The sequence below is a fragment of the Pongo abelii genome, chromosome 8 (assembly GCF_028885655.2).
Source record: "Pongo abelii isolate AG06213 chromosome 8, NHGRI_mPonAbe1-v2.0_pri, whole genome shotgun sequence".
NCBI lineage: Eukaryota > Metazoa > Chordata > Mammalia > Primates > Hominidae > Pongo > Pongo abelii.
The window spans coordinates 129,701,324-129,725,301 of NC_071993.2; the positions used below are offsets into that span (position 1 = coordinate 129,701,324).

At 48.6% G+C, this 23,978-nt stretch overlaps 1 protein-coding gene across 1 annotated transcript in view; it reads left to right on the forward strand.

The window, feature by feature from the left end:
• DMBT1 (deleted in malignant brain tumors 1) overlaps positions 1–9,032 on the forward strand; it is an 82,128-nt gene extending 73,096 nt beyond the window's left edge. Inside the window, exons 49-52 of the mRNA XM_063727239.1 lie at positions 1,637–1,845; positions 2,773–2,957; positions 5,687–6,096; positions 8,756–9,032. Coding sequence (XP_063583309.1) covers positions 1,637–1,845; positions 2,773–2,957; positions 5,687–6,096; positions 8,756–9,032 — 1,081 coding nt within the window. The remainder of the gene's footprint in view (positions 1–1,636; positions 1,846–2,772; positions 2,958–5,686; positions 6,097–8,755) is intronic.
• The last annotated feature ends 14,946 nt before the right edge of the window (positions 9,033–23,978 follow it).

Sequence of the window (23,978 nt, forward strand, 5' to 3'; positions counted from 1 at the left end):
TTTTCTTTCTTTCTTTCTTTCTTTCTGTCTGTCTGTCTTTCTTTCTTTCTTTCTTTCTTTCCCTTCCTTCCTTCCTTCCTTCCTTCCTTCCTTCCTTCCTTCCTTCCTTCCTTTCTTCCTTTCTTTCTTTCTCTTTCTTTCTCTCTTTTTTTTTTTTTTTTTTGACACAGAGTCTCGCTTTGTCACCCAGGCTGGAGTGTAGTGGCACGGTCTCGGCTCACTGCAATCTCCGCCTCCCGGGTTCAAGCGATTCTCCTGCCTCAGCCTCTCAAGTAGCTGGGCTTACAGGCACACGCCACAATACCTGGCTAATTTTTGTATTTTTATTAGAGACGGGTTTTCACCATGTTGGCCAGGCTGGTCTTCAACTCCTGACCTCAGGTGATTCTCCCACCTCGGCCTCCCAAAGTGCTGGGATTACAGGTGTGAGCCACCATGCCTGACATCAAAAGCACATTAATATGATTTATCCAAGGAGGCGGGTGGCCCAGCTGACTGTGAAGAGGCATCAGTGTTTTCTAGTGTCCTGAACAAGGGGCTACACTAATTTCTTCTCTAACAGCAACTGTTGAACAAAATAGTTTTCCCTGTTGATTTCTGTTTACAGTGGGCTTTGCAGTCTCTGCTTTAGTAATTCATTTGGGATTTTGCAAAAGATACATCATTTTATTCTCTTTGTCATTACAATACAAAGATTGCACTTAAAGCTGATGCAGTCCTATGGGAAAAGGTTGACCATGACTGGTTCTTTAACCAGCATCTTGATAGCAATGACCATCACCATTTGTGACATTTTACAAATCCTTTTTCTGTATGTTGTTTTATTTGAGCTTCACCATAGCCCTCTTCAGCGTGCATGGATCAGATTACTTTGCCTTTGTAAACAGGAAAACTTTAGAGAGATTATTTGACTTGCCCAGTGTTTATTTATTCAATTATTTATTTCTCTCACTATGAATTCATGCATATTGATTTTATTCTGTGGGGGCACTAGGGACTTTTCGATGGAAGAAAAATGGTCTAAATCAGGATGCGAGCCCTTCCTTTCCTGATGTAAAGGGCTGACAGGTGAGGGGCTGTAGATTTCATATGTGTGATCGCAAAGGGCAGGACTAAGACCCAGGCATGGAGGTTGAGGGAAAATGAGACTCTCTTGATTTAAGGAGACCTATGACTTTCTATTTTTTCAATTTTTATTTTTCTTTTTATTTTTTGAGACAGGGCCTCACTCTGTTGCCCAAACTGGAGTGCAGTGGCACGATCTCGGCTCACTGCAACCTCTGCCTCCTTGGTTCAAGTGATTTTCCTGCCTCAGCCTCCTGAGTAGCCTCCCTCACCCTACAGGCTTGTGCCACCACGCCCGGCTAATTTTTGTATTTTTAGTAGAGACAGGGTTTCACCACGTTGGCCAGGCTGGTCTCGAACTTATGACCTCAGATGATCCACCTGCCTTGGCCTCCCAAAGTGCTGGGATTATAAGTGTGAGCTACTGCGCCCAGCCAAGGAGACCTATGACTTTCATTGATGAACTTTGTCAGAGTTTCTGGCACAGAGGTGTGACCCCACCCTGAGATCTGACCCCCTGCGTCAAATTCTGGGAGGAAATGAAGCCAAATGGTGTATCCTCTCTCTGCAGGCTTGAAGGTGGCTGCAAATATGATTATATTGAAGTTTTCGATGGCCCCTACCACAGTTCCCCTCTCATTGCTCGAGTTTGTGATGGGTCCAGAGGCTCCTTCACTTCTTCCTCCAACTTCATGTCCATTCGCTTCATCAGTGACCACAGCATCACGAGGAGAGGGTTCCAGGCTGAGTACTACTCCAGTCCCTCCAATGACAGCACCAGTAAGTCCCCTTGTGGAAATGCTCTGTTGGGACTGGGGACATCCTGAGAGCATCTGTGGCTCAACTGTCCTGTCGTTGTGAAATAAGAAATGAAGGAACCCTTTCAGGTCACCAGGGCTTGATTTTCAGCTGAAGGGGCCAGGAGCAGTGGGCCTCAGGACTCTGGCTGCCCAGAAATAAAGTCAGGGCTAGAACTGGCTGACGGGTGATGATTGGTCTTACTGTAGTCAGCAGAGACTAAGTAGAGGGCCCTAGATGATGCTTTTAGTGGAGAGTGATGAGTCAGTGCCAAAGGCAGAGGTGACCTCTTGGCTTGAAACCTTGTGGCCTTCTCAGAGTGTGGGACACTGTGGCCATGGCCTGAGACCTAACACATTTGGTTTCTATCTTAAGATGGACTGAGCTGGGTGGCTGGAAGTGGCTGAGATAAGGTCACTCAGCCACTTCCAGCAGAACCTGTATGGCCATGATTTGAGTTGCTGTATGGACTGATGTGTAGATTGGCCAAGGGCCAGGCAAGGTGACATCCAGGGTCTCTTATGCAGTCAGGATTAAAGATTGACTTGCTTCATGGCTAAAAGACCTTGTTTCATGACATTCCCACGATTTGACCATACAGTTACTTTACTTTATAGATAAATGGTAACTTGGCCAAACATTCCACTTATTTAAAAATCCTGCCTCCAATTCTCCATCAGAGAAATCCTGAGTCCACATGCTCTCCTTGGGCTTTCATAAGGATGGGGCTGACTTGACCCTAGGGTCCTTGGGGGATTGCAGCGAGGTCTATGCCCACATCCTAAGTGCCGACCCTCCCTGTCAGCCACCCTGGTCTGTGCACTTTTTAAGTGGAAACAGCCTCTGGCTCCACAGGACTTGTGGAGTCCGGGGCAGTGACTGAGTGCCTTATCTGTCCTTGTCTATCAGACCTACTCTGTCTGCCAAATCACATGCAAGCTAGCGTGAGCAGGAGCTACCTCCAATCCTTGGGCTTTTCTGCCAGTGACCTTGTCATTTCTACCTGGAATGGATACCACGAGTGTCGGCCCCAGATAACGCCGAGCCTGGTGATATTCACAATTCCCTACTCAGGCTGCGGCACCTTCAAGCAGGTAAGCCTGGGGCTTCCCATTCCATTTCCCAGTGCACAAGCTTTCTTATAGTGGTATGTCCTGTGCTTCTTGAATTCTGGAGATGAAGAAATTATGATTTTGGCATAATCAGGACAAAATTGGAATAAAGGAAGATAAAAAACCTTTGGTGCTATGATATGGCTGCAGCGACTTCCAAATAGGAGGAAGGAAGCTGAGCAGGCAGAGTATCTCCAGCTATGTCCAGCAGTCTGGCAGGCTGCCACTCCCATCAGCAATAACAACAGCAGCTCCTGGAGCAGCTCCAGATTTTGCAGGGCCCGAAGCTTATACAGTTAGGCTCGGCGGTGAGGGGCAGGTGTTGAGATGGGCAGTGGCCTCATTAAGTCAAAGAATGCAATATCTATGAACTTTTATAAACTTTGCAAAAACATATGGCTGTGCAAACACATTGCTAGGCCTTGGAGGAGGCCTGCACATTGTACTAGGCGGGGAAGAGGGGGCCCAAAAGCTTCAGCATCATTAGCTCCACAGTCAGTTGGCCTCTGCAGCTACCATTTGTTGAGCTATCACCATCTAAGATGGCCCCCTGCATCCAATTTTGGGTGAAAGTGAAGCCAAAATGGTGTGTCCCTTCTCTACAGGCTTGAAGATGGCTGCAACTATGATTATACTGAAGTTTTCAACAGCCCCTACCACAGATTTCTGTGGTTTGCCTGGGACTTTGCAGATTTTAGCATAGAAAGTCCCACGTTCCAGGAAACCCCTCACTCCCAGGCAAACGAGGACAGTTAGTCACCCTACAAGTGGCAGATGCTGTGATTAGTCCTTGTCATACTCCCCCAGTGAAGGCCCGGCCTTAATTGTGTTGGGTTCTGGCTTGCTGTGGTTTGGTCAGTGGAAGTCAGTCCACTGAAGGTGACCATTGTTCCTATGCCAAGTGTGCAGCCTGGAGACTGCCTGAGCGGCCCTGCTGAGGGCCCTTCACACCCATTCACACCTGTTCACACCCATTCACACTCGTTCACACCCATTCACACCCGTTTGGAGCAGCCAGACAACTCTGTCAGCCCTGTTTCTTCTAACTTGGCTGATCATGCACAGCACATGCCACATTCTTATTCCTCCACTCATTTATTTTATTTTTATTTTATTTTAATTTTTTAATGACAGATTCTCATTCTGTTGCCCAGGCTGGATGCCCAGGCAGGGGTGCATCATGGCTCACAGCAGACTTGAACTCCTGGGCTTAAGCGATCTTCCAGCCTCAGCCTCCAGAGTAGCCGGGACTATAGGCATGCAGCACCACACCCAGCTAATTAAAAAAATTGTTTTTATAGAGGTGGGATCTTTCTATGTATCCCAGGCTGGTCTCGAACTCCTGAGCTCAAGTGATCCTCCTGCCTTGGCCTCCCAAATGCTGGGATTACGGGCATGAACCACTGCTCCTGACCTCCTCTATTTCTTTAAATAACAATATTGTCTATCATACTGAGTGCCTCAGGGGCAGGGCCAATGTTTTGTTCATCTTTGCAACCCCCAGTGCCCCTGGTCCTGAGCCTAAGAGTTGATATAGTATTATTAACAGCTCATACAGATATGAGACACTGAACTAAGTGTGCTATATAACTTTTAAAATTCTCAGGACAACTTTATTCCCACTTAATTATGAGGCAACGGAGGCTTGCAGAAGGTAAGCCACTTGCCCAGGACCATATGGCCATGAGCTGCGAGTATAGGACACAGAAGTAGGGCTGTGCCATCCATGGCTGGAGCTGCTCACAGCTCCACCAGGCTGGCCTGTGACAGTGAATTTTAATCTAAAATTAGAACTGCTTCTTCTGACCAAGAAATAAATCTGCACTCCACGTTCATTATTTGGAGCGGATTCAGAATTTATCTCCATCGTAGGCACCATAGGCAAATGTGACGTCCATGCAAATGATCATGTTAATGTACAGGGTTCAATGGAAAGCACTTGAGAGGGTCTTTGAAAGAGTAAGAAGGGTCATACTGTCATGTGCGTCCATGTGAAAAGACCACCAAACAAGCTTTGTGTGAGCAATAAAGCTTTTTAATCACCTGGGTGCAGGTGGGCTGAGTACGAAAAGAGAGTCAGCGAAGGGAGATAGGGGTGGGGCCGTTTTATAGGATTTGGGTAGGTAGTGGAAAATTACAGTCAAAGGGGGTTGTTCTCTGGCGGGCAGGGGCGGGGGTCACAAGGTGCTCAGTGGGGGAGCTTCTGAGCCAGGAGAAGGAATTTCACAAGGTAACGTCATCAGTTAAGGCAGGAACCAGCCATTTTTACTTGTTTTGTGAGTCTTCAGTTACTTCAGGCCATCTGGATGTATATGTGCAGGCTTGGGCTCAGAGGCCTGACAAAAGGATTTATTGTGGTCATATGGTTTAAGTCATATGGTTTATTGTGATAACTGTTGGCACTGAAATATAAAGCAAAAAAAAAATTTTAAGACAGTTTAAAGTCAGAAAACGTATGCTAAGAGCAGGTGGACAAGGTAGAACCCCTTCCTGTGGGTCTTCCCCAGACCTGGACCCAGAGTGTGAGCTCTGGCACCCTGTGCTGGTTCATAGCCAAAGGATAGGCACGTGCCATGGCCATCTCTGAGTGGTTCTGGGAGGGGTGGAAGTCTTGTTGAGTCATGTCCCTCTCATTCGCACCCAAATCAGCTATGGGATTCCGTTAGCAGGTGACATGTGCCTGACTCTGCTCTCTTGCCTGCCTCTCCTAGGCAGACAATGACACCATCGACTATTCCAACTTCCTCACAGCAGCTGCCTCAGGTGGCATCATCAAGAGGAGGACAGACCTCCGTATTCATGTCAGCTGCAGGATGCTTCAGAACACCTGGGTCGACACCATGTACATTGCTAATGGCACCACCCACATTGCTAATGACACCATCCAGGTCGAGGAAGTCCAGTATGGCAATTTTGACGTGAACATTTCCTTTTATACTTCCTCCTCTTTCTTGTATCCTGTGACCAGCCACCCTTACTATGTGGACCTGAACCAGGACTTGTATGTTCAGGCTGAAATCCTCCATTCTGATGCTGCACTGACCTTGTTTGTGGACACCTGCGTGGCATCACCATACTCCAGTGACTTCACGTCTTTGACTTATGATCTAATCCGGAGTGGGTAAGGAGTGTCTTTATGGGATGGCCTTAAACCTTTGCTTGATAACTCAAACATGAGTAGCCCCAAACGCTTGAAGAATGCAAATTTTGATGAACTGCAGTTCCCAGTATTTCAAGCTTAACTAGATCCCTTTCTACATGTAGTAACGTCCTGTAGCTTTTACCTTTGAGGTGCTTTTACTCTGTGTTCTGTGTCACATCCCTGATTTCTCATCAGGTAGGATGACCATGTATCATCTCCAGTTAACATCTGGGGAGATGGGTGTCTGGAGAATAGAACAGCTCAGCAGTGTTCACTCAGCAGGTTAGCTGTAAACTGGGATTAGACTCTAGGTGACTGAACTCCAGCCATACGGTTAAAAAGACCTGCGTATAGTGGGAAAAGCATTGATTTGGAGCAGACCACGGTTGAAATGCCAGCTCTGCCACGTGCCAGTTGCATGATTCTGGGCCAGTGAAAGCACCTCTATGGACCAGTTGCTCGCCTGTCAAGTGGGGATAATGACACGCACATCGTAAGGCTGTTGGGAGGATGGGATGAGAGAGAGTGGATGTGGCACTGAGCACAGAGAGTGTGCGGCAGGTGGTCCACCAGGAATGTGCACTGAAGATGGCAGGAGCCCTGCTGCCCTCCTTCAGCCTGGGAATAGAAGCTCCGGGAGTCCACGGGTTCCAGTCAAGCTCAGGAGGTGCAGAGGTCAGGCCAGAGATGTCAGGCTGGGGCCAGAGGGTGTGCAGGCTGGGTTGCTCTACCATAGTCCAGCTTCCCTGGATGACTGCATGTGGGTAAAGTGGGGTTTGACTCTTCTGCACTCATGACGACACCATGATGTGCAACTCCAGCCCCCTCTGAAGTCTCTGTTGATGGGTGTGTACCATACTTCTTGGCTTACAATATAGACCTGGACACTTCATTGCCTTCCAAGAGAAGTTATACCAATAGGATAAAGGGTTCTACTAGGAATTAGAGGTGGGCAGATTCAATTCGACACCCTCTTGATATGCTAAACATAGCACCTCTTCCCAGGCACAGTGTGAACATATGTCAGTTCAGTAAGCAGGTGTTGAAGCTCACCTTGTTCACAGTCTATGCAGTTTGTTCAATTCACAGCAGCCCCCTTGGTGGCTGAGAGGAGGGGAGAAAGCTTAACCAGATTCCCTTTGTACAAATAGTCATAAGGTGACTTTTGAATTTGTGTGAATTGATTGATGTTAATGAAAACGAGTGGGTGACCTTAGTTCTTCCTTGCCAAAGGATTCTTTCTGGTCAAATCCTGCCATTTCTATATGACAATGCAATTTGCTGGGAAGATGGGGATGTGTGTGCAGGGGTAGATGTACCCTGGCTATGCCTGGAGCACAGGGAGTTATTGGCTACACCTGGCCATCAACCAGATCATCCACCTGGAAGTCCATTAGAATGACCTGGGGCTCCAAACACACCCTGCCCAGGCCCCACCCATACATCCTCTATTTGGCCTGGTGGGGCCTGGGTATGTTACATTTAAAAACTCTTGAGTGATTCTGAGGTAGAGTCTTGGCTGTGGCTTCGCTGTGGCATTCTGGTCTGCGTGGAGCCCTGAATGGCAGGGTTTTATGGCAAATGCAATGACTGCCCGGGGGCTTCTGAGTGACCCTGACCTTTTTCCCAGGTGTCCCACCTCTGAACAAGCCTCTGGCTATTTTTGCTTCCTCTTTTGCCACTAAGGGAGCTACTGTGAAAAGAAAAAAAAAAAAAAACTTGGTATTTGAGAGAATCTGGGTTGCCTATGGAGGAAGGAAGGAGGCTCTAGAAGACAGAAGTTGGGGAGCAGATCCTGGCCGGGTTCCCAGGCTGAGCCAGACTGCCCTGGAGACCACATCCACCACCCATGAGAAATGCCCATCCTAGGCCAGTGGGCCAGCTTTCCTGGTTCTTCTCTTTGCCACGCCCTTCAAAATCCCACCAATCTATAATAACTGGGTTAGTGTGAGCTGCTTCTTCCATATCTTAGGAAAATTCCTGTAAGCATATCCTTAGGTTATTTTCCTTCTGACCCTTGCTGAGAGGAGGTGCCCCAGGGAATGAGGAGGGGGTTGATATCGGCGTAGGGGCTCCTGGAGGGTTCGCAGGCCAGTGTGGAAAGTACAGCTGCATGGGGCTCAGGGCAGGCTGAGGAGGCTCAGGAGAGGGAGGCCCTGGAAGAGGGAGGGCCAGGGCACTGTACTCAGAGTGCAGCCAAATGAGACCTTGCCTGGCCCTGACACCAGGAGAGAGAAGGGAAGGTCATTTACTTTTCTGCCCTGTCTCTGGGTCCCGCTCCTGGGCTCCAAACTCCAGCTACTTCCCTGACTCATCTGGTTTACCTGGGTGCATGGAGCATGTAGTCATTGTGGGATTAGGCCCCAACCCACTGTGCAGTATGGGGCCTGCTTGTCTATCGGGAAAGCCCTCGCAGGCTTTGCTGCCTAAGGATGGCGGTGAGGTACCGGAGCTGCCAGGATTTGTCTGCAGGCCCCTCAGTGAGTGTCTGATCCACACGTTCTGACAGAAGGAAGGTGAGGTGTGCAGGAGGCAGGGGCAGTGAGGACAGGCTGTGGAGTTCCTCACCTGGTACAACTGAGTCACGAAGGAAGAATCGGGCCTTGGTGAGAGCTAAAGGGCTACTGTTCTCTTCCAGATGCGTGAGAGATGACACCTACGGACCCTACTCCCCGCCGTCTCTTCGCATTGCCCGTTTCCGGTTCAGGGCCTTCCACTTCCTGAACCGCTTCCCCTCCGTGTACCTGCATTGTAAAATGGTGGTGTGCAGAGCGTATGATCCCTCTTCCCGCTGCTACCGAGGCTGTGTGGTGAGGTCCAAGAGGGATGTGGGCTCCTACCAGGAAAAGGTGGACGTCGTCCTGGGTCCCATCCAGTTGCAGACTCCCACACGCCGAGAAGAGGAGCCTCAGTAGGTGGTCGCTCTCAGACCCCACTGCCCACTGGGGCACAGACCCCTGACTCGGGGACTTGGGATGTTCCTCTTGGTGTCATATTCCAACTCAAATTGAGCCCTACATTGTGCTACACCTGGTCATACAGAGTTGAATCAGACCTGGTTCCCACCTCCCCCAAGCCTCATGGTCCTTGGAGGACCCGTTGCAGGGCGAGGTCAAGAGAGTTCTGACCTGGATGGCCCATAGACCTGACGTCCCAGAATCCATGCTTCTCATCTGCAAAATGAAAATGTCAATACTTACTTCTTAGCACTGTTGAGAGGGTTACATAAAGGAATTTTGGTGAAACTGCCTCAGCCTGTTCCTGGTGCAAGTCATTGAGTGCTTGGTAAATGGTAGTTTTTGTTACTCCTGTTATTGTCATCCATGTTAACACCAATGATGACAGTATTCCTCACAACGATAATAACTATAACAGCAGACGTGTTGACATCAGGGTCTAGACAGGGCCATGGGGACGCCAGCTGCATGGATTTGTCCTGATCGTTGGCAGGCTCTGTTTGGCACAAGCCATGTCACTTTTCTTCTCTAGAACAGGGAGTGCACCTGCTGCTGTGTTGCTGTGCTCCTCTGCTGCTGTGCGGCTGTGCGGCTGTGCAGCTGTGCTCTGCGGCTGTGCTGCTGTGCTGCTGTGCGGCTGTGCGGCTGTGCTGCTGTGCGGCTGTGCTACTGTGTTGCTGTGTTGCTGTGTTGCTCTGCTGCTGTGCTGCTGTGCTGCTGTGTGGCTGTGCTGCTGTGCTCTGCGGCTGTGCGGCTGTGCGGCTGTGCTGCTGTGCGGCTGTGCTGCTGTGCTGCTGTGTTGCTGTGTTGCTGTGCTGCTGTGCTGCTGTGCTGCTGTGTTGCTGTACTGCTGTGCTGCTGTGCTGCTGTGCTGCTGTGCTGCTGTGATGCTGTGTTGCTGTGTTGCTGTGCTGCTGTGCTGCTGTGTTGCTGTGTTGCTGTGTTGCTGTGTTGCTGTGCTGCTGTGCTGCTGTGCTGCTGTGCTGCTGTGCTGCTGTGCTGCTGTGATGCTGTGCTGCTGTGTTGCTCTGCTGCTGTGCTGCTGTGCTGCTGTGTTGCTGTGTTGCTGTGTTGCTGTGTTGCTGTGCTGCTGTGCTGCTGTGCTGCTGTGTTGCTGTGTTGCTGTGTTGCTGTGTTGCTGTGCTGCTGTACTGCTGTGCTGCTGTGATGCTGTGCTGCTGTGCTGCTGTGTTGCTCTGCTGCTGTGATGCTGTGTTGCTGTGTTGCTGTGCTGCTGTGTTGCTGTGTTGCTGTGTTGCTGTGCTGCTGTGCTGCTGTGCTGCTGTGCTGCTGTGCTGCTGTACTGCTGTGCTGCTGTGATGCTGTGCTGCTGTGCTGCTGTGCTGCTGTGATGCTGTGTTGCTGTGTTGCTGTGCTGCTGTGCTGCTGTGTTGCTGTGTTGCTGTGTTGCTGTGTTGCTGTGCTGCTGTGCTGCTGTGCTGCTGTGCTGCTGTGCTGCTGTGCTGCTGTGTTGCTCTGCTGCTGTGCTGCTGTGCTGCTGTGTTGCTGTGTTGCTGTGTTGCTGTGTTGCTGTGCTGCTGTGCTGCTGTGCTGCTGTGTTGCTGTGTTGCTGTGTTGCTGTGTTGCTGTGCTGCTGTACTGCTGTGCTGCTGTGATGCTGTGCTGCTGTGCTGCTGTGCTGCTGTGTTGCTGTGTTGCTGTGTTGCTGTGCTGCTGTGCTGCTGTGCTGCTGTGCTGCTGTGCTGCTGTACTGCTGTGCTGCTGTGATGCTGTGCTGCTGTGCTGCTGTGTTGCTGTGTTGCTGTGTTGCTGTGATGCTGTGTTGCTGTGTTGCTGTGCTGCTGTGTTGCTGTGTTGCTGTGTTGCTGTGTTGCTGTGTTGCTGTGTTGCTGTGTTGCTGTGTTGCTGTGATGCTGTGTTGCTGTGTTGCTGTGTTGCTGTGTTGCTGTGATGCTGTGTTGCTGTGTTGCTGTGCTGCTGTGTTGCTGTGTTGCTGTGTTGCTGTGTTGCTGTGTTGCTGTGCTGCTGTGTTGCTGTGTTGCTGTGCTGCTGTGCTGCTGTGTTGCTGTGTTGCTGTGCTGCTGTGTTGCTGTGTTGCTGTGTTGCTGTGTTGCTGTGCTGCTGTGCTGCTGTGTTGCTGTGTTGCTGTGTTGCTGTGCTGCTGTGCTGCTGTGCTGCTGTACTGCTGTGCTGCTGTGCTGCTGTGCTGCTGTGCTGCTGTGCTGCTGTGCTGCTGTGCTGCTGTGCTGCTGTGCTGCTGTGCTGCTGTGTTGCTGTGATGCTGTGCTGCTGTGCTGCTGTGCTGCTGTGCTGCTGTACTGCTGTGCTGCTGTGCTGCTGTGTTGCTGTGATGCTGTGCTGCTGTGTTGCTGTGTTGCTGTGCTGCTGTGATGCTGTGCTGCTGTACTGCTGTGCTGCTGTGATGCTGTACTGCTGTGCTGCTGTGCTGCTGTGATGCTGTGTTGCTGTGTTGCTGTGTTGCTCTGCTGCTGTGATGCTGTACTGCTGTGCTGCTGTGCTGCTGTGTTGCTGTGATGCTGTGTTGCTGTGCTGCTGTGATGCTGTGATGCTGTGCTGCTGTGCTGCTGTGCTGCTGTGTTGCTCTGCTGCTGTGTTGCTGTGATGCTGTGCTGCTGTGCGGCTGTGCTGCTGTGTTGCTGTGCTGCTGTGCTGCTGTGCTGCTGTGCTGCTGTGTTGCTGTGCTGCTGTGTTGCTGTGTTGCTGTGTTGCTGTGATGCTGTGTTGCTGTGCTGCTGTGCTGCTGTGCTGCTGTGTTGCTGTGATGCTGTGCTGCTGTGCGGCTGTGCTGCTGTGTTGCTGTGCTGCTGTGCTGCTGTGCTGCTGTGCTGCTGTGTTGCTGTGCTGCTGTGTTGCTGTGTTGCTGTGTTGCTGTGATGCTGTGTTGCTGTGCTGCTGTGCTGCTGTGCTGCTGTGCTGCTGTGATGCTGTGCTGCTGTGCTGCTGTGCTGCTGTGTTGCTGTGTTGCTGTGCTGCTGTGTTGTGGGCATGGACGAGGCAATGAATATTTGCAGAGTGATGCCCAGGATTTCTGGCCCATTCTGGGGCCAGGTCAACGGATGTGGTGGCCATAGTGTTGGGGGTGGGTGGAGCAGCAGTAGTTGTCACAAGCCCTCTCCTTGGTCAGGGCGCTGCCCATGGGGCATCTTTGACAGCTCTCTCTCCTCTTGATTCCTATTCAGGCCGTCTTTATGTCCAGCTGATTCCAGACTCTTTCCTCACTTGTTCATTCATTCACTGCATGTTTAATGAAGGACTGTTATGCACCAGGAGGCAGATAAAGTCTTGCAGGAAAAGATGCAATTCAGAATAAGTCTCATGAATAGTGCATGCAATGGGGTCGGAGTGAGGAGCAAAGGACATCAGGACAGGGCGAAGGTGCCTGCGGGCACAGGCTCACTTCCTTCCTCTCCCTCCTGTTCCCTGCAGCTGCTGTAGTAGCTCACGTCCCGGGGGCCTCTTACCTGGGACTCTTGTAATCATTTCCTAGCTGGTCTAAAATGCCCAACTCTCTCCCCTCCCATTCATCTGGAGCCTCAGGCCAGATTTGTTCTCCCAAAGCGCAGTTCCCAGTTCCTGCTAAGAAAACCTTCCCTGACTCTCCTTGGCTGATAAACGTGAAATCTCTCTAGTCTGACAGTCAGCTGCCCATTGGGGTCTGGCCTCAGTTTCCCGTTCAGCACTTCCTTCTCCAAGTTTTTTATCCCTTCCCACCGAACAGTTCTGATTGCCTTTACTATGCCCAGGGGGCCACGGCCTTTACTTGTCTTCCTCTCCTCCTCTGCCGGGCTCTGTCCTGGTGCCCTCTCTGTTATTGCGGTCTCCTTTCCTTCCCAGACGTGTTGGTGGCTGATGTGGAGGAGACAGCCAGCTCCCAGGGGAGCTATCACAGCACTGCCATCTCTGCTGGGGTCTTCCTGGCTGTGGTCCTGGCTGTGGCAGCCTTCACCCTGGGGAGGAAGACACAGCACCAGTGGCCGGCCTCTGAGCTCCAAGATGTGAAGCCCAGAGAAGGTGTTTAGATATTGGCTCTGCCAGCCCAGGCACCCGAGAGAGGATGGAAGAAACAATGGTGCAGAGCTAGGCGCCCAGCAGCACCTGAACTCCGTTTATCTTGGCATAGGTGTATGGTGGGGTGGGTGGAGGTGGGGTGAAGAAAGATGGGGTGGGTAGAGGTGGGGTGAAGAAAGGTGGAGTGAGGTTTTCCCCAGATCCAAAGGCTCAGTCCTGGGTCAAAATGTCAAAGGTAGACAGGTGCTAACGTCTAAAGCCTCACCTGCAACTCTAAGGCAAACATTAGCAACAGCAGAGCTTTCTCTAGGTGGAATTTCTGAGCCTTTTTTTTTTTCTTTTTTTTGAGACGGAGTCTTGCTCTGTCACCCAGGCTTGAGTGCAGTGGCACAATCTCAACTTGCTGCAACCTCCATCTCCTGGGTTCAAGCGATTCTTCTGCCTCAGCCTCCCTAGTAGCTGGGATTACAGACACGCTAGACCACGCCCAGCTAAGTTTTGTATTTTTAGTAGAGACGGGGTTTCATCATGTTGGCCAGGCTGGTCTCAAACTCCTGACATCAAGTGATCTGCCCGCCTAGGCCTCCCAAAGTGCCGGGATTACAGGCGTGAGCCACTGCACCCGGCCTCTTTTCTGACCTTTTATAAGCTCGCTTCTTAGGCCTGTAGCATAAATCTCAGCCTTTCCTTAGGGTAGAGCCAGCTGAATAAAGAACCTTTTTCAGAGTAAGTGTCAGTTTTGCCACTGTTTCCTTTGTTTCCCCTAAGAACTAGATCCCTTCAAATTAAGCAGACAGGTGGGGTGGTTGTCATACAGAATGAGAAGGGGCAGCTCGTGTGTCTTCCCAGTGTCCTTGGAGTGTTGGTTCTTCCCAAAGCAGGATATGCAGGATGCAGCCTGGAGAAAGACAAGAATGCTAACTGCGTCGTAAGTTTCAGTGGCTGTGATTGAAAATTACAGATGATTGCCTCCATTTCTCTAGGGATCTGCCTCTTTTGGTTTTTGACACATCATCTCCAGAACTGTGGGCTGGGGCGGTTCAGGGAAAGAAGCAAACTCCTTAGGGCCCTTAGGAAGGGAGTCCTGTTTGCATGAGGTCTCCAGAGAGAAGGAGATTGAAAGGTGACCCGAGGAGCTTAGAAGAAACAAAGGGATGAGGTGGGTTCCAAGGAAGCAGTAAATTTGCCTAGAAAATCAGAGATAAATCAGGCTCAGGACTCCTAGGTCAGGCTTGGCAGGAATGGGAGCTTTCGTGTACTGCCCTGGCAATGCCAGCGTTTGCCCCATGAAGCCAATCTCAGGACCCCTGTCCCAAGAGGGGACAGCTAAGACAGCCTAACTCTGGATGTGTGAGTTGAGCTGCATGAGATCCCAGCAGGGCAATGGCTACAGGGGAAACCTCAGGACAAGGGGACAGAAAATTCCAACAGAGACTTGGCCATAGCTGCCAGCTCTGACTAGGGCTGCCCGAGAGCTGCCCACCACTGGCAGCTGTGGTGAGAGGCCGTGAGCCTCCGTGGGATGCAGAATGAGTCCTGAGCCCTACCAGGAGTCAGAGGAGCTAGGGGGCCCCAGGGACTGTCTCTTGTTGGTTTCCATTCTCCTTGCCATCACCCCCAACACTCACCCTTAACCTCCCAGGCTGGGACAGTTAAGGAAAACCTTGAGGGTTCTCCTGTGACCATGAGTCTGCCCTGAAAAGCAATGTCAATGCGGTGGAATGCAGGCACCAGCCCAGGACTGGATCTGAGCAGATGCAGAAGAAGCAGGAAACTGGAGTGGTGTGCGGGTTTGAGATACACGTCAATCGGAGTAACAAAGTGGCAAGTCAGACATCCGAGAATTCAAAAAAGTTCAGAGGCTGGGAACCCAACATGGAATCTCAACTCCATTCATTCATTCATTCATTCATTCATTCATTCATTCATTCATGAATGTCAAGTTGTACCCTGTGCTTGAGAAGGAGCAGTGGAGGCTGCGGGTCCCCGCTGTGAGGATGAGGGGGACCCTGGGGCTGGGGGCTCAGCGGGTTTGCCCTGAGTGGTCCCCATGGGTGCCAGCCCCAAGCCAGGCTCTGTACTTGAACCTGTGGATACAAAGAGGGGTCATGCAGGGGTCACCACTATAAAGGGGAAATTTATTTCCACTGGAAACATTTCCACCTCCTGAAGTGTCCTTTCTCCTTAAAAATAGCCCCAGAAGCCAGTGCTTCTTCATAGATAACCATCACAGTCTTAGCCACTTGACAGCCTCTCAAGGAAGGAGGTAATGGCCCCTTTATCAGCAGGGCCCAGCCAGAAGAGTGGCTAGTAGGGACAGATGAGTTTGGTAGGAAGAGGCAGTGAGGTCCAGGTGACACGTAGAGCAGAAGACAGGGCCACTGGTGACAGGGGCTTTGGACTAAAGCTGTCAGAGTGTGACTGAGGGTCCAGTCACAGGGGACACAGAGAAGCGGGCTTGCTTGGGAGCAGGGACCCATCCTCCCCATCCACACCACATCTCCACACTCAGGGAGGATTGGGCTGACACCAAGTGGCTGTGATTCCCAGCAACTGAGACTGTGGTTTGAGGCAAGGGTGCTCAACCCTACTGCACATGAGAATGGCCCAGGGGCTTTTGAACCTGCTGCTGTCAGGCTGCACCCAAGCCAGTTAGATCAGAATCTAACCAGAGGGTAGGCCTGGACGTTGGTGACCCACCAGACTCAGGTTGTTCCAAGATTGAGAGCTGCTGGTTTAGGCTTCTTAAATCCCTCTGAGAGAGTCCAGATTGTGCCCTGTGCTTAAGAAGGAGCAGTGGAGACTATGGGTCCCTGCTGTGAGGATAAGGGGGACCCTGGGGCTGGGGTCTCAGCAGGCTTGCCCCGAGTGGTCCTGAAAGATCTATTTTCCAAGTCCCAAAAGACCATATCAAAATCCCACTGACCTAAAGTGCCTCATTTCTGCTGATTCACATTTGCCCCAGCCTCTGCCATCCATAAGAACATGCCATGGAGGAAACACTGATTAAGCATCTTCTGCCAGCCTGGCACCTTGGACATAATCCTCTAATCCTCTGTGTGGTCAGGTATTATTCTCACCTGGCAGGGATGGAAACTAAGGCTGAGAGAGGCAAGTCAGCACAGAACTGCACAGGATTTGGGTAGCGAGTGGCAGAGCTGGGGTCTGAGTCAGGGTCACTGGCTTCTGGTCCTAGGTTCCCTCCTCCCTGTTCCATCATCCCCAAGGCACCAGGAGCCCAGGAGCCCAGGAGGCCTGGCCTCACATTGAGTTTGCACAGAGAACTGCATCAGACACAGTCCTGTCTGCAGCTCCTGTGTAAGATGTAGTACCAGGTGCAAAAGGAGGGCTTACAGGAGGGTTGTGATGTCTACACCACACCCACACCCCAGCTGGCCCCACAGGACTACTCACTTGACCTGTGGTGGCTCCTCCAAATTCTCCGCACCTCCAGGACCTGCTCATAGCCCGGTGATCCTGCCCCAGGCTCCACCCTCAGCAGAGTGACTGACAACCAGGGGCCAGGAGAACACAAGGCCGGGCCACATGGCACCTGTTTTGAGCTGTCTTCTGTGACCTTGTAGGGACAGAGGCTGCCCTCCAGCCCCTTCAAACCACAGCGTCTCACCACTCTCCTGTTATCCCACCTGCCAGTGCCAGAGGGCGCTGCAGAACAACCTTGGAGCTATTTTATTCCTGAAGAACTTGTTTCTGTGTTTACTGTGAGCGCCAGTGGTTGTCCATTACAGGAAGGGGTTCCACAGTTTTCAGCTCTAATAAAGGACTCTTGTGAAAGCCTGTCCTGGCTCCTTTCCATTACTTTAAGGGGACAGAATCCGATCTACTGTCTGACAACAGAGTGGATGGTAGCTCCCCTTTCTGCCTGGTCCCTACCACAGGCTGAAGGTGGCCTCCAGCAGCCCCTTGAGATCTTGTCCCCTCCAGCCCTGTTCCTGGCATCTGAATCCCTGCAGTGGCTAGTAAGGGGTTCTGCCCTGGGCAGGGGCTCTATCCTCTGCCAGTTTGATGGCACCTGAATGGCTTCTGTGTGTGGGAATCAGGGACAGCCCCAGCCAATGGTCATTTCCTGTAGGGGATGAAACCTTTGACCTCAGCATCTCTCCCCATTGCCTGCGTTGGCTGGAGTACTTAGTGTCCCGAGTGCTTGGCAAGGCCACTCAGGTGTGCACTGACTGGAGGGAGAAGGTCCTCTCGGGAAACCTGTGTCTGTGAAATGCTGCATTTTCAGAAATCATACAAACTGGATGTTATATGACCATTATTAAAAATCAAATTGTAGAGTCTTACAATTAAGTAAATTATATTAAAAATAAAAATATTAAATACCAAAACTCAGCACTTTCTGGTTATTTGACTCCATTTTACTATTATCCGTGCCCAAGGATATTTACATCACATCGTGTCTGTCTGCTGGAAATACTGTCCCCTGCGGAGTGACTGCCCAGCTCTCCCAGCTGCACATGCAGTGGCGTCTTATTGCTGGCATAAAATGGCCGTGGGTGGAGGATTCGCACCATGGAAATCACGCTACAAAGGAAGCTTCCCCCTTCCCAGAGCCTGTTGTTAAAGATTTAACAACGCCCCACTGCCTACAGGTCACCCAGAAAGGGGCAAACACACTAGGAGAGCTTGGAAAAAGCCTTCATTGGCCTGCCACTGTGTTCAAGTTTCCTTCATTGGCATTACATCTTTTTGGAAAGCATCTGTATTTTAGCAAGTGTGGAATCCAAAGCTACCTCGGCAAGGAGATGCCTTGGGAAGCTCCCACAGGCTCTGATGAAAGCAGTGGTTGTGGCACTTGGCCTGCTCTGGGCCCCTGGGGAAGGGAAAGCTGTCCAGGTGCAGGTTAGGGGCTGGCCAAAGATGGGGAGCCAGGTGGTGGAGGCTATGGGATGGCACACGTTAGAGTCCTGCCTCATCTCCCTCCGCCTGAGTCCAGCACCAAATTCCCTCTCCTGCTCCTCTTAGCCATGAGGAAGTCTGATATCCCTCAGCCCCAGCTTTGGATATCTGGCCTGAGCCAACCTTCAGGTGACAGTTCTGTTTTCCCTGGAACTCTATACCTATAAGTGCCTGGGAGCCCATATGATTTGTCCAAGCTTCGAAATGAGGAACAGCATCCCTGCTGAATCAGAGACAAAGATTTGTTTCTGCAACAGCATCTTCCAAGAGGCTTAAGCTCCAAGATTAAGTGATGGAGTCATGTGGGGGCAGTGATGGCCCCAAGGGCTTGGCCTGGGACAGCTGCTCAGGACAAAGGAGAAGCCAAGGCAGAGTGAGGCCACTATGCTGGGTTGTGACTCATCTGATTGAGATCTAAGATTTGTACAGAGCTAGCAGGGAACATAGAGGAGTGAACGCTTTCAAAATTTGCTCCATCCTCATTCACAGCCTGCTGGGGAGCTCTCTATGGTCAAGGAGGCTTGGAATGGGTGCACAGCTACCCAGGCTTTCCTGTGTTCTGATGAGTTAGAATCTCTCCTCAACCAACCCACCTCCACCCCGTGCACCACTGCAGCTGTCTACATATGGGACTACAGGTGGCAAAGATGGAGAGTCTGCTTCTTGATACCTGTCTTCTCCCAAGTATGTAAATACTGGATGGCTGAGTGTTGACCTGGGGTGCCTAGGCATAGTGCCAAGCCCAGACTTTTGTATTGGAAGGGTGGGTGGGGGTGGAAGATTATGAAGAAACTCACAGGGGACACAGGATCAGTAACTTCTCAGGATACAGACCCACAGTGACTGTCCCAGCTTGTCACCTTCTCCCAGAGGGATGCCTTCTGTGTGCTGTGAGGAGAGCAGTGGAGTTGGTGAGGGGGTATCAGGAAGCTACTGGAACTCTTAAATCTTTGTGGAAGCCTCTCTGGTTAAGTTTGGTCAGGATCTGGTTGGCTCCCATTGTGTCAGGATGGCTGCCTGGTTAATAAAATTGCTGTCTCTTCTTCCTTTCTCTGATCACCGGATTTTCCTTCAAACTACATGCAGAATTTTGGTAGGGGAAACAATTCAGTACTATTTTCCTGGGACTTTGGTTAATAAAATCTCTGTCTCTTCTCCCTTCCTCTGATCACTGGATTTTCCTTTAAATTACACCCAGAACTTTGGTAGGGGAAACAATTCAGTACTATTTTCCTGGGACTTTGGTTAATAAAATCTCTGTCTCTTCTCCCTTCCTCTGATCACTGGATTTTCCTTTAAATTACACCCAGAACTTTGGTAGGGGAAACAATTCAGTACTATTTTCCTGGGACTTTGGTTAATAAAATCTCTGTCTCTTCTCCCTTCCTCTGGTCACTGGATTTTCCTTTAAATTACACCCAGAACTTTGGTAGCGGAAACAATTCAGTACTATTTTCCTGGGACTTTTCCAGTTTTAGCACTGAAAATCTCAAGTTCTGGAACCCTTCAATCCCAGACAAGCCAGAATGGCTGGTCACTTTAGAGCCTCTGGACAAGGCTATACGGAAGAGGAGGTCCAGATGCTATAACAATCATCAAACACAGAAGACTGGAAAACCTTTAGCAATGAAATTTAGACTTTCACCTTTTTAGTCTCTTTTAAATTCAATTTGAATAATTCCTTTCAGGATTTCTTGTAGGGAAGGTCTAGTGGTGATGAACTGATGAACTCCCTTGGTTATGGTTAGTCTGGGAAAGTCTTTATATTTCGTTCATTTACAAAGGACAGTTTTCCTGTCTAAAGTATTCTTGGTTGGCTGACTTTTTTCTTTTAGTATTTTGAATAAATCATTATCCCAGTCTCTCCTGGCCTGCAAAGTTTTCGCTGACAAATTAACTCATAGACTTAAGGGGAGCTCCTTTGTATATAAGTTGCTTTTCTCTTGTTGCTCTCAAAATTCTCTCTTTGACTACTGAAAATTTATTATATTGTGTCTCAGTGTAAACGTTTTAGGATTCAACCTATTGGGAACCTTTGATCTTCATGAATCTGGATGTCCATTTCTCTGCCTAGATATCAGAAATTTTCAATTATGATTTTCTTAAATATGTTTTTCTCCCTTTTCTGTCTCTTTTCTGCATCTAGAATTCTCAGAATATGTACACTGGTTAGTTGATGGTGTCACATAAATCCCACAGTCTTTTCCCCCTTTTTCATCTTTCTTCTTTTTATTTATCTAACCAGATGATTTCAAATAACCTGTGTTTGAGTTCACTGATTCTTCTGCGAATCAAGCTTACTATTAAAGATCTCTTGAGTTTTTCAGCTCAGTCATTGTATTCTTCAGCTGTAGGATTTCTGCTTGTTTCTTTTTTACGGTTTCTATTTTTTAAATGAACTTATAATTTTGTTCATTGTTGTTTCGTAGATTTCATGTAGTACTAAATCTGTTCTTTTCAATGAACTTCAAGACAATTATTTGAATTATTTGTCAAGTAGTTGATGGATTTCCACTTCTTTAGAGTTGGTTACTGGAGCCTTATTAGTTTCCTTTGATGAAATCATGTTTGCCTGATTCTTCATGGTTCTTGTAATCTTGCATTGGTGTCTGTGCATCTGAAGGAGCAGTCGCCTCTTCTGATCTTTAAAGGCTGGATTTTGTAGGAAACGATCTACTGGGTCTCAAGACAGATATACTGCCTCTGGGACTGCAGTTTAGCTGGGATGGCCCTTGGTCATGGGGCTTCTTTCATGTCTTCAGTTGGGTCCATGGTTGGCAGTCCTGTTATCCTGGGTGTGGGTGGGTATAGTTTCTATGGGGCCCCCAGAGAAAAGAGACTGCCTTTAACACTACGGAAAGCAGGGCTAGAGTTGATTATGCAGGCTGGTTTTGAGTCTGGGGCTGAGTCTATGGTAGCTGACCTGTTCCTGGGACACAGGCATACCTTCTAGAAGCAGATTTCTATGCTCTTATGTTTCAATGGTGTGTCACAGCCTCCTACCTGGGTCCTGAAGCTTCCATAAAGGTATATGTGTCTGTGGATAGTTGCCAAATTGTTGTTTTGTGGAGAAGTGAGAGCTGGGGATTCCTATTCTGCCATCTTGCTCACATCACCCTTCCCTCTGCCTTGGACATTTTTTCTTTAAACAAACAAATTCATCAGTTGGCATATAGCCTTGAACTGTATAAGCCTGGATAATTGTAATAAAAGTTTCTTAGGCCTACATTTGTGGGTGTACACAATCACCTTCAATATAAGGAGCAATGTGAAAGTAGGTTGATGTTGATCCTTCCTTCCTTCCTTTCTTTTCTTTTCTTTCTTTTTTCTATTGGAGACATAGTTACTAAGGTCATAATGTTTATCATTTGGTAGCTATGAACCAGTTACTCATTAGGATGTAAATATAACTGGCTAACATTTAACCTTCACCTTACAAACAATAAATACTACCGTGACAGGAATGCTTTTTAACTCTTTAAAAGCCATGGTATTTCTCTTTGAAAGCATTTCATGTTTAAATAGAAAAAGCTCCCCTATAAGCAGGAAAGAATATTTTATGCTCTCCATGTCAAAAATGGCTGAAACAACCTCTGATATGTGAGATGAATTGGATGGTCAAAAGCAGTGAATGAAAAGGATTTCAAGATAGTGGCTGACTTGAAAGCTAAAAGCTATACAACTCTTTAATAAGAGCAGTTACCGAATGAAAAGTGATAGGCCAATTTGGAATGGAGTGAAATTCAGTGATGCATTCGGTATTTTTGTAGACTTTAAGTCTTAAGTGCTTCATCTCTCTGATGGCTATTACCACAGAATTAAAAAAAAGAGAGGTTAAATGAAAGCATCAATTAATCTATATGGGAATTTGGATATTTTCATCGAAAATGAAGTCTTTTGAAATTTTTGGGTCTGTTTAATTTAAAGCATTCTGAGTCTGTACCAAAGATGAGCAATAATTGCTCACAAGGGTACTGCGGTTATTTGTTGTGTTGTGAATATGGAATTGTAGTGGTAGTTAGCAATATATAGTCCACTGGTTCTAGCTATGTCCTGGTTTTCCATGGTTTAATTTTTGCAAGCCCTGTCAATATAGTTTAAGATTAGAAAAGTCATTAAGAATCATTTTGTGTAAACTGTCAGGATAGGTGTTTTCCAAGCATAGTATTTTTCATATTTCTATCTGATTATTTTTGATATTTATTTGGTTGTATTCTAGAACAGCTTTGACAGGCTTTTGGAGATTGGGGTGAAGCACTGAACCAAAGTCGCAGATATGCCCATATGCCTCTAAGAAGGTGAAGTTAACATTTGTCAGAGGGACCTGGAAGATTTCTTTGTAACCACCTGTCCAAGGAGTTTGGTATCTCTAAAAGTGAACAGGCAGAGCATGTCTGGTTAGTTTTGGAAGGGGCGTGACTAACAGGTGATGGAGTGTTGTTCTTATTGTTGAAAGACTTTCTTAAGGGGCAAGTGTTTTATTTTCTGGTATTCATGGGACATTGTAGGGGTTAGGATATTTTCAGCTTCATATAACAGAAACCCACTCAAGTTGGCTTAAACAACAACGACAAATACAGTAGTTCCCCCTTATCTACAAAGTGTACATTTGAAGACCCTAATGAATATCTGAAATTGCAGATAGTGTTTTTTCCTATTCATACATACCTATGACAAACTTTATTTCATAAAGTAGATGGTAAGAAATTAACAACAATGATCATAAAATAGAACAATTATAAAAATACACTATAATAAAAGTTATGTAAATGTGGTCTGCCTTTGTCTCTCAAAACATCTTATTGTACTGTAGATCTTAGCAACTTCACATACACATCTTTTTTCCTTATTAAGCCAGGAAGATTCACATTTTCACTTAAAGAAAGCACTTCATGACTTCCCTATGGCATATCCAGATTGCCGTGATTCCATGTCCTGCACCTTAAGGCCATTTTTAAATAAAATAAAGTTTATTTGGATGCAAGCACTGCTATCCAACACACTCAATGTGGTAACCCAGATGGCTCCTAAGTGAATAATGGGCAGGTGGGAAGTGGCAACTCAGGCCAGTTCTCAGACCTGAGCATGAGGTCAGTTGCCCCCTGGGCACATTGGGCGCATGGGGTGAGAATAGACACATGGACAAAATTGGGGTTGTATGAAAAAGGAGGGAAATTATGCTGGAGAAGCAACTTATGAAATGCCCACCAGATCGTTAAACTCTTCCTGGTAAAATAAAAGCAAGGGTGCTAGGGAGGTGAATGATGACAGACGCTGGGGCAGTGGCGAGAAGACCAGTGCAACAGTTCTGAATCTGTGGGGGGCAGACAGTCAGAGGGGGTCTTTGAACAAGATGCAGAGAATTCCTAAACTCTCCTGGAGAAGCGGAGAGAAAAACTGCAGTGCAGAAGGCCATGAGGAAGGAACATACAAAGGGGAGAAATGCCGGTCTGCCTAGGACCATTTGGAAACTAGAAATTATCTGAAGGAACAAAGATCCAAGGGACATAGCTCCTCAAAAGCTGGTGTGAACCCAGATCTTTCCTCCAAGAGGACACTGCTTGGGGTACCTAAGACTTTGATTTCTGGGGTCCCCCAGAAAACAAATTAGATAGTAAGAGATTAACTGCTTCTTCTTCCCAGGCAGCTGCAGCCATGCTGGGATGCTGCTGGGCGGGGAGCACAGCTGCCCTGACACATTGGAACCCATGGTAGCATCCTCAGCATGGACTACAAGAGGAAGGGCATATCCTCTCCATGGGCTCCCGCATTTGCTCCATGTGGGTATTCACATTCAATGGTGGGGAGCTTTGTCCTTCCCCAGCCCAGGGCCAGAAGAAAGATGAATGAGGGGTAATGGGACAGGATATCTGGAGTAAGAGGAGGAAGGAGAATTGTGAGGAAGCATTGCAGTTTACTTTGGTAATACCTGGGAGCTTAACACTAAAACAGCCTTAGCACTGAATTCTGAGCAGAGAGGAAACTTACCAA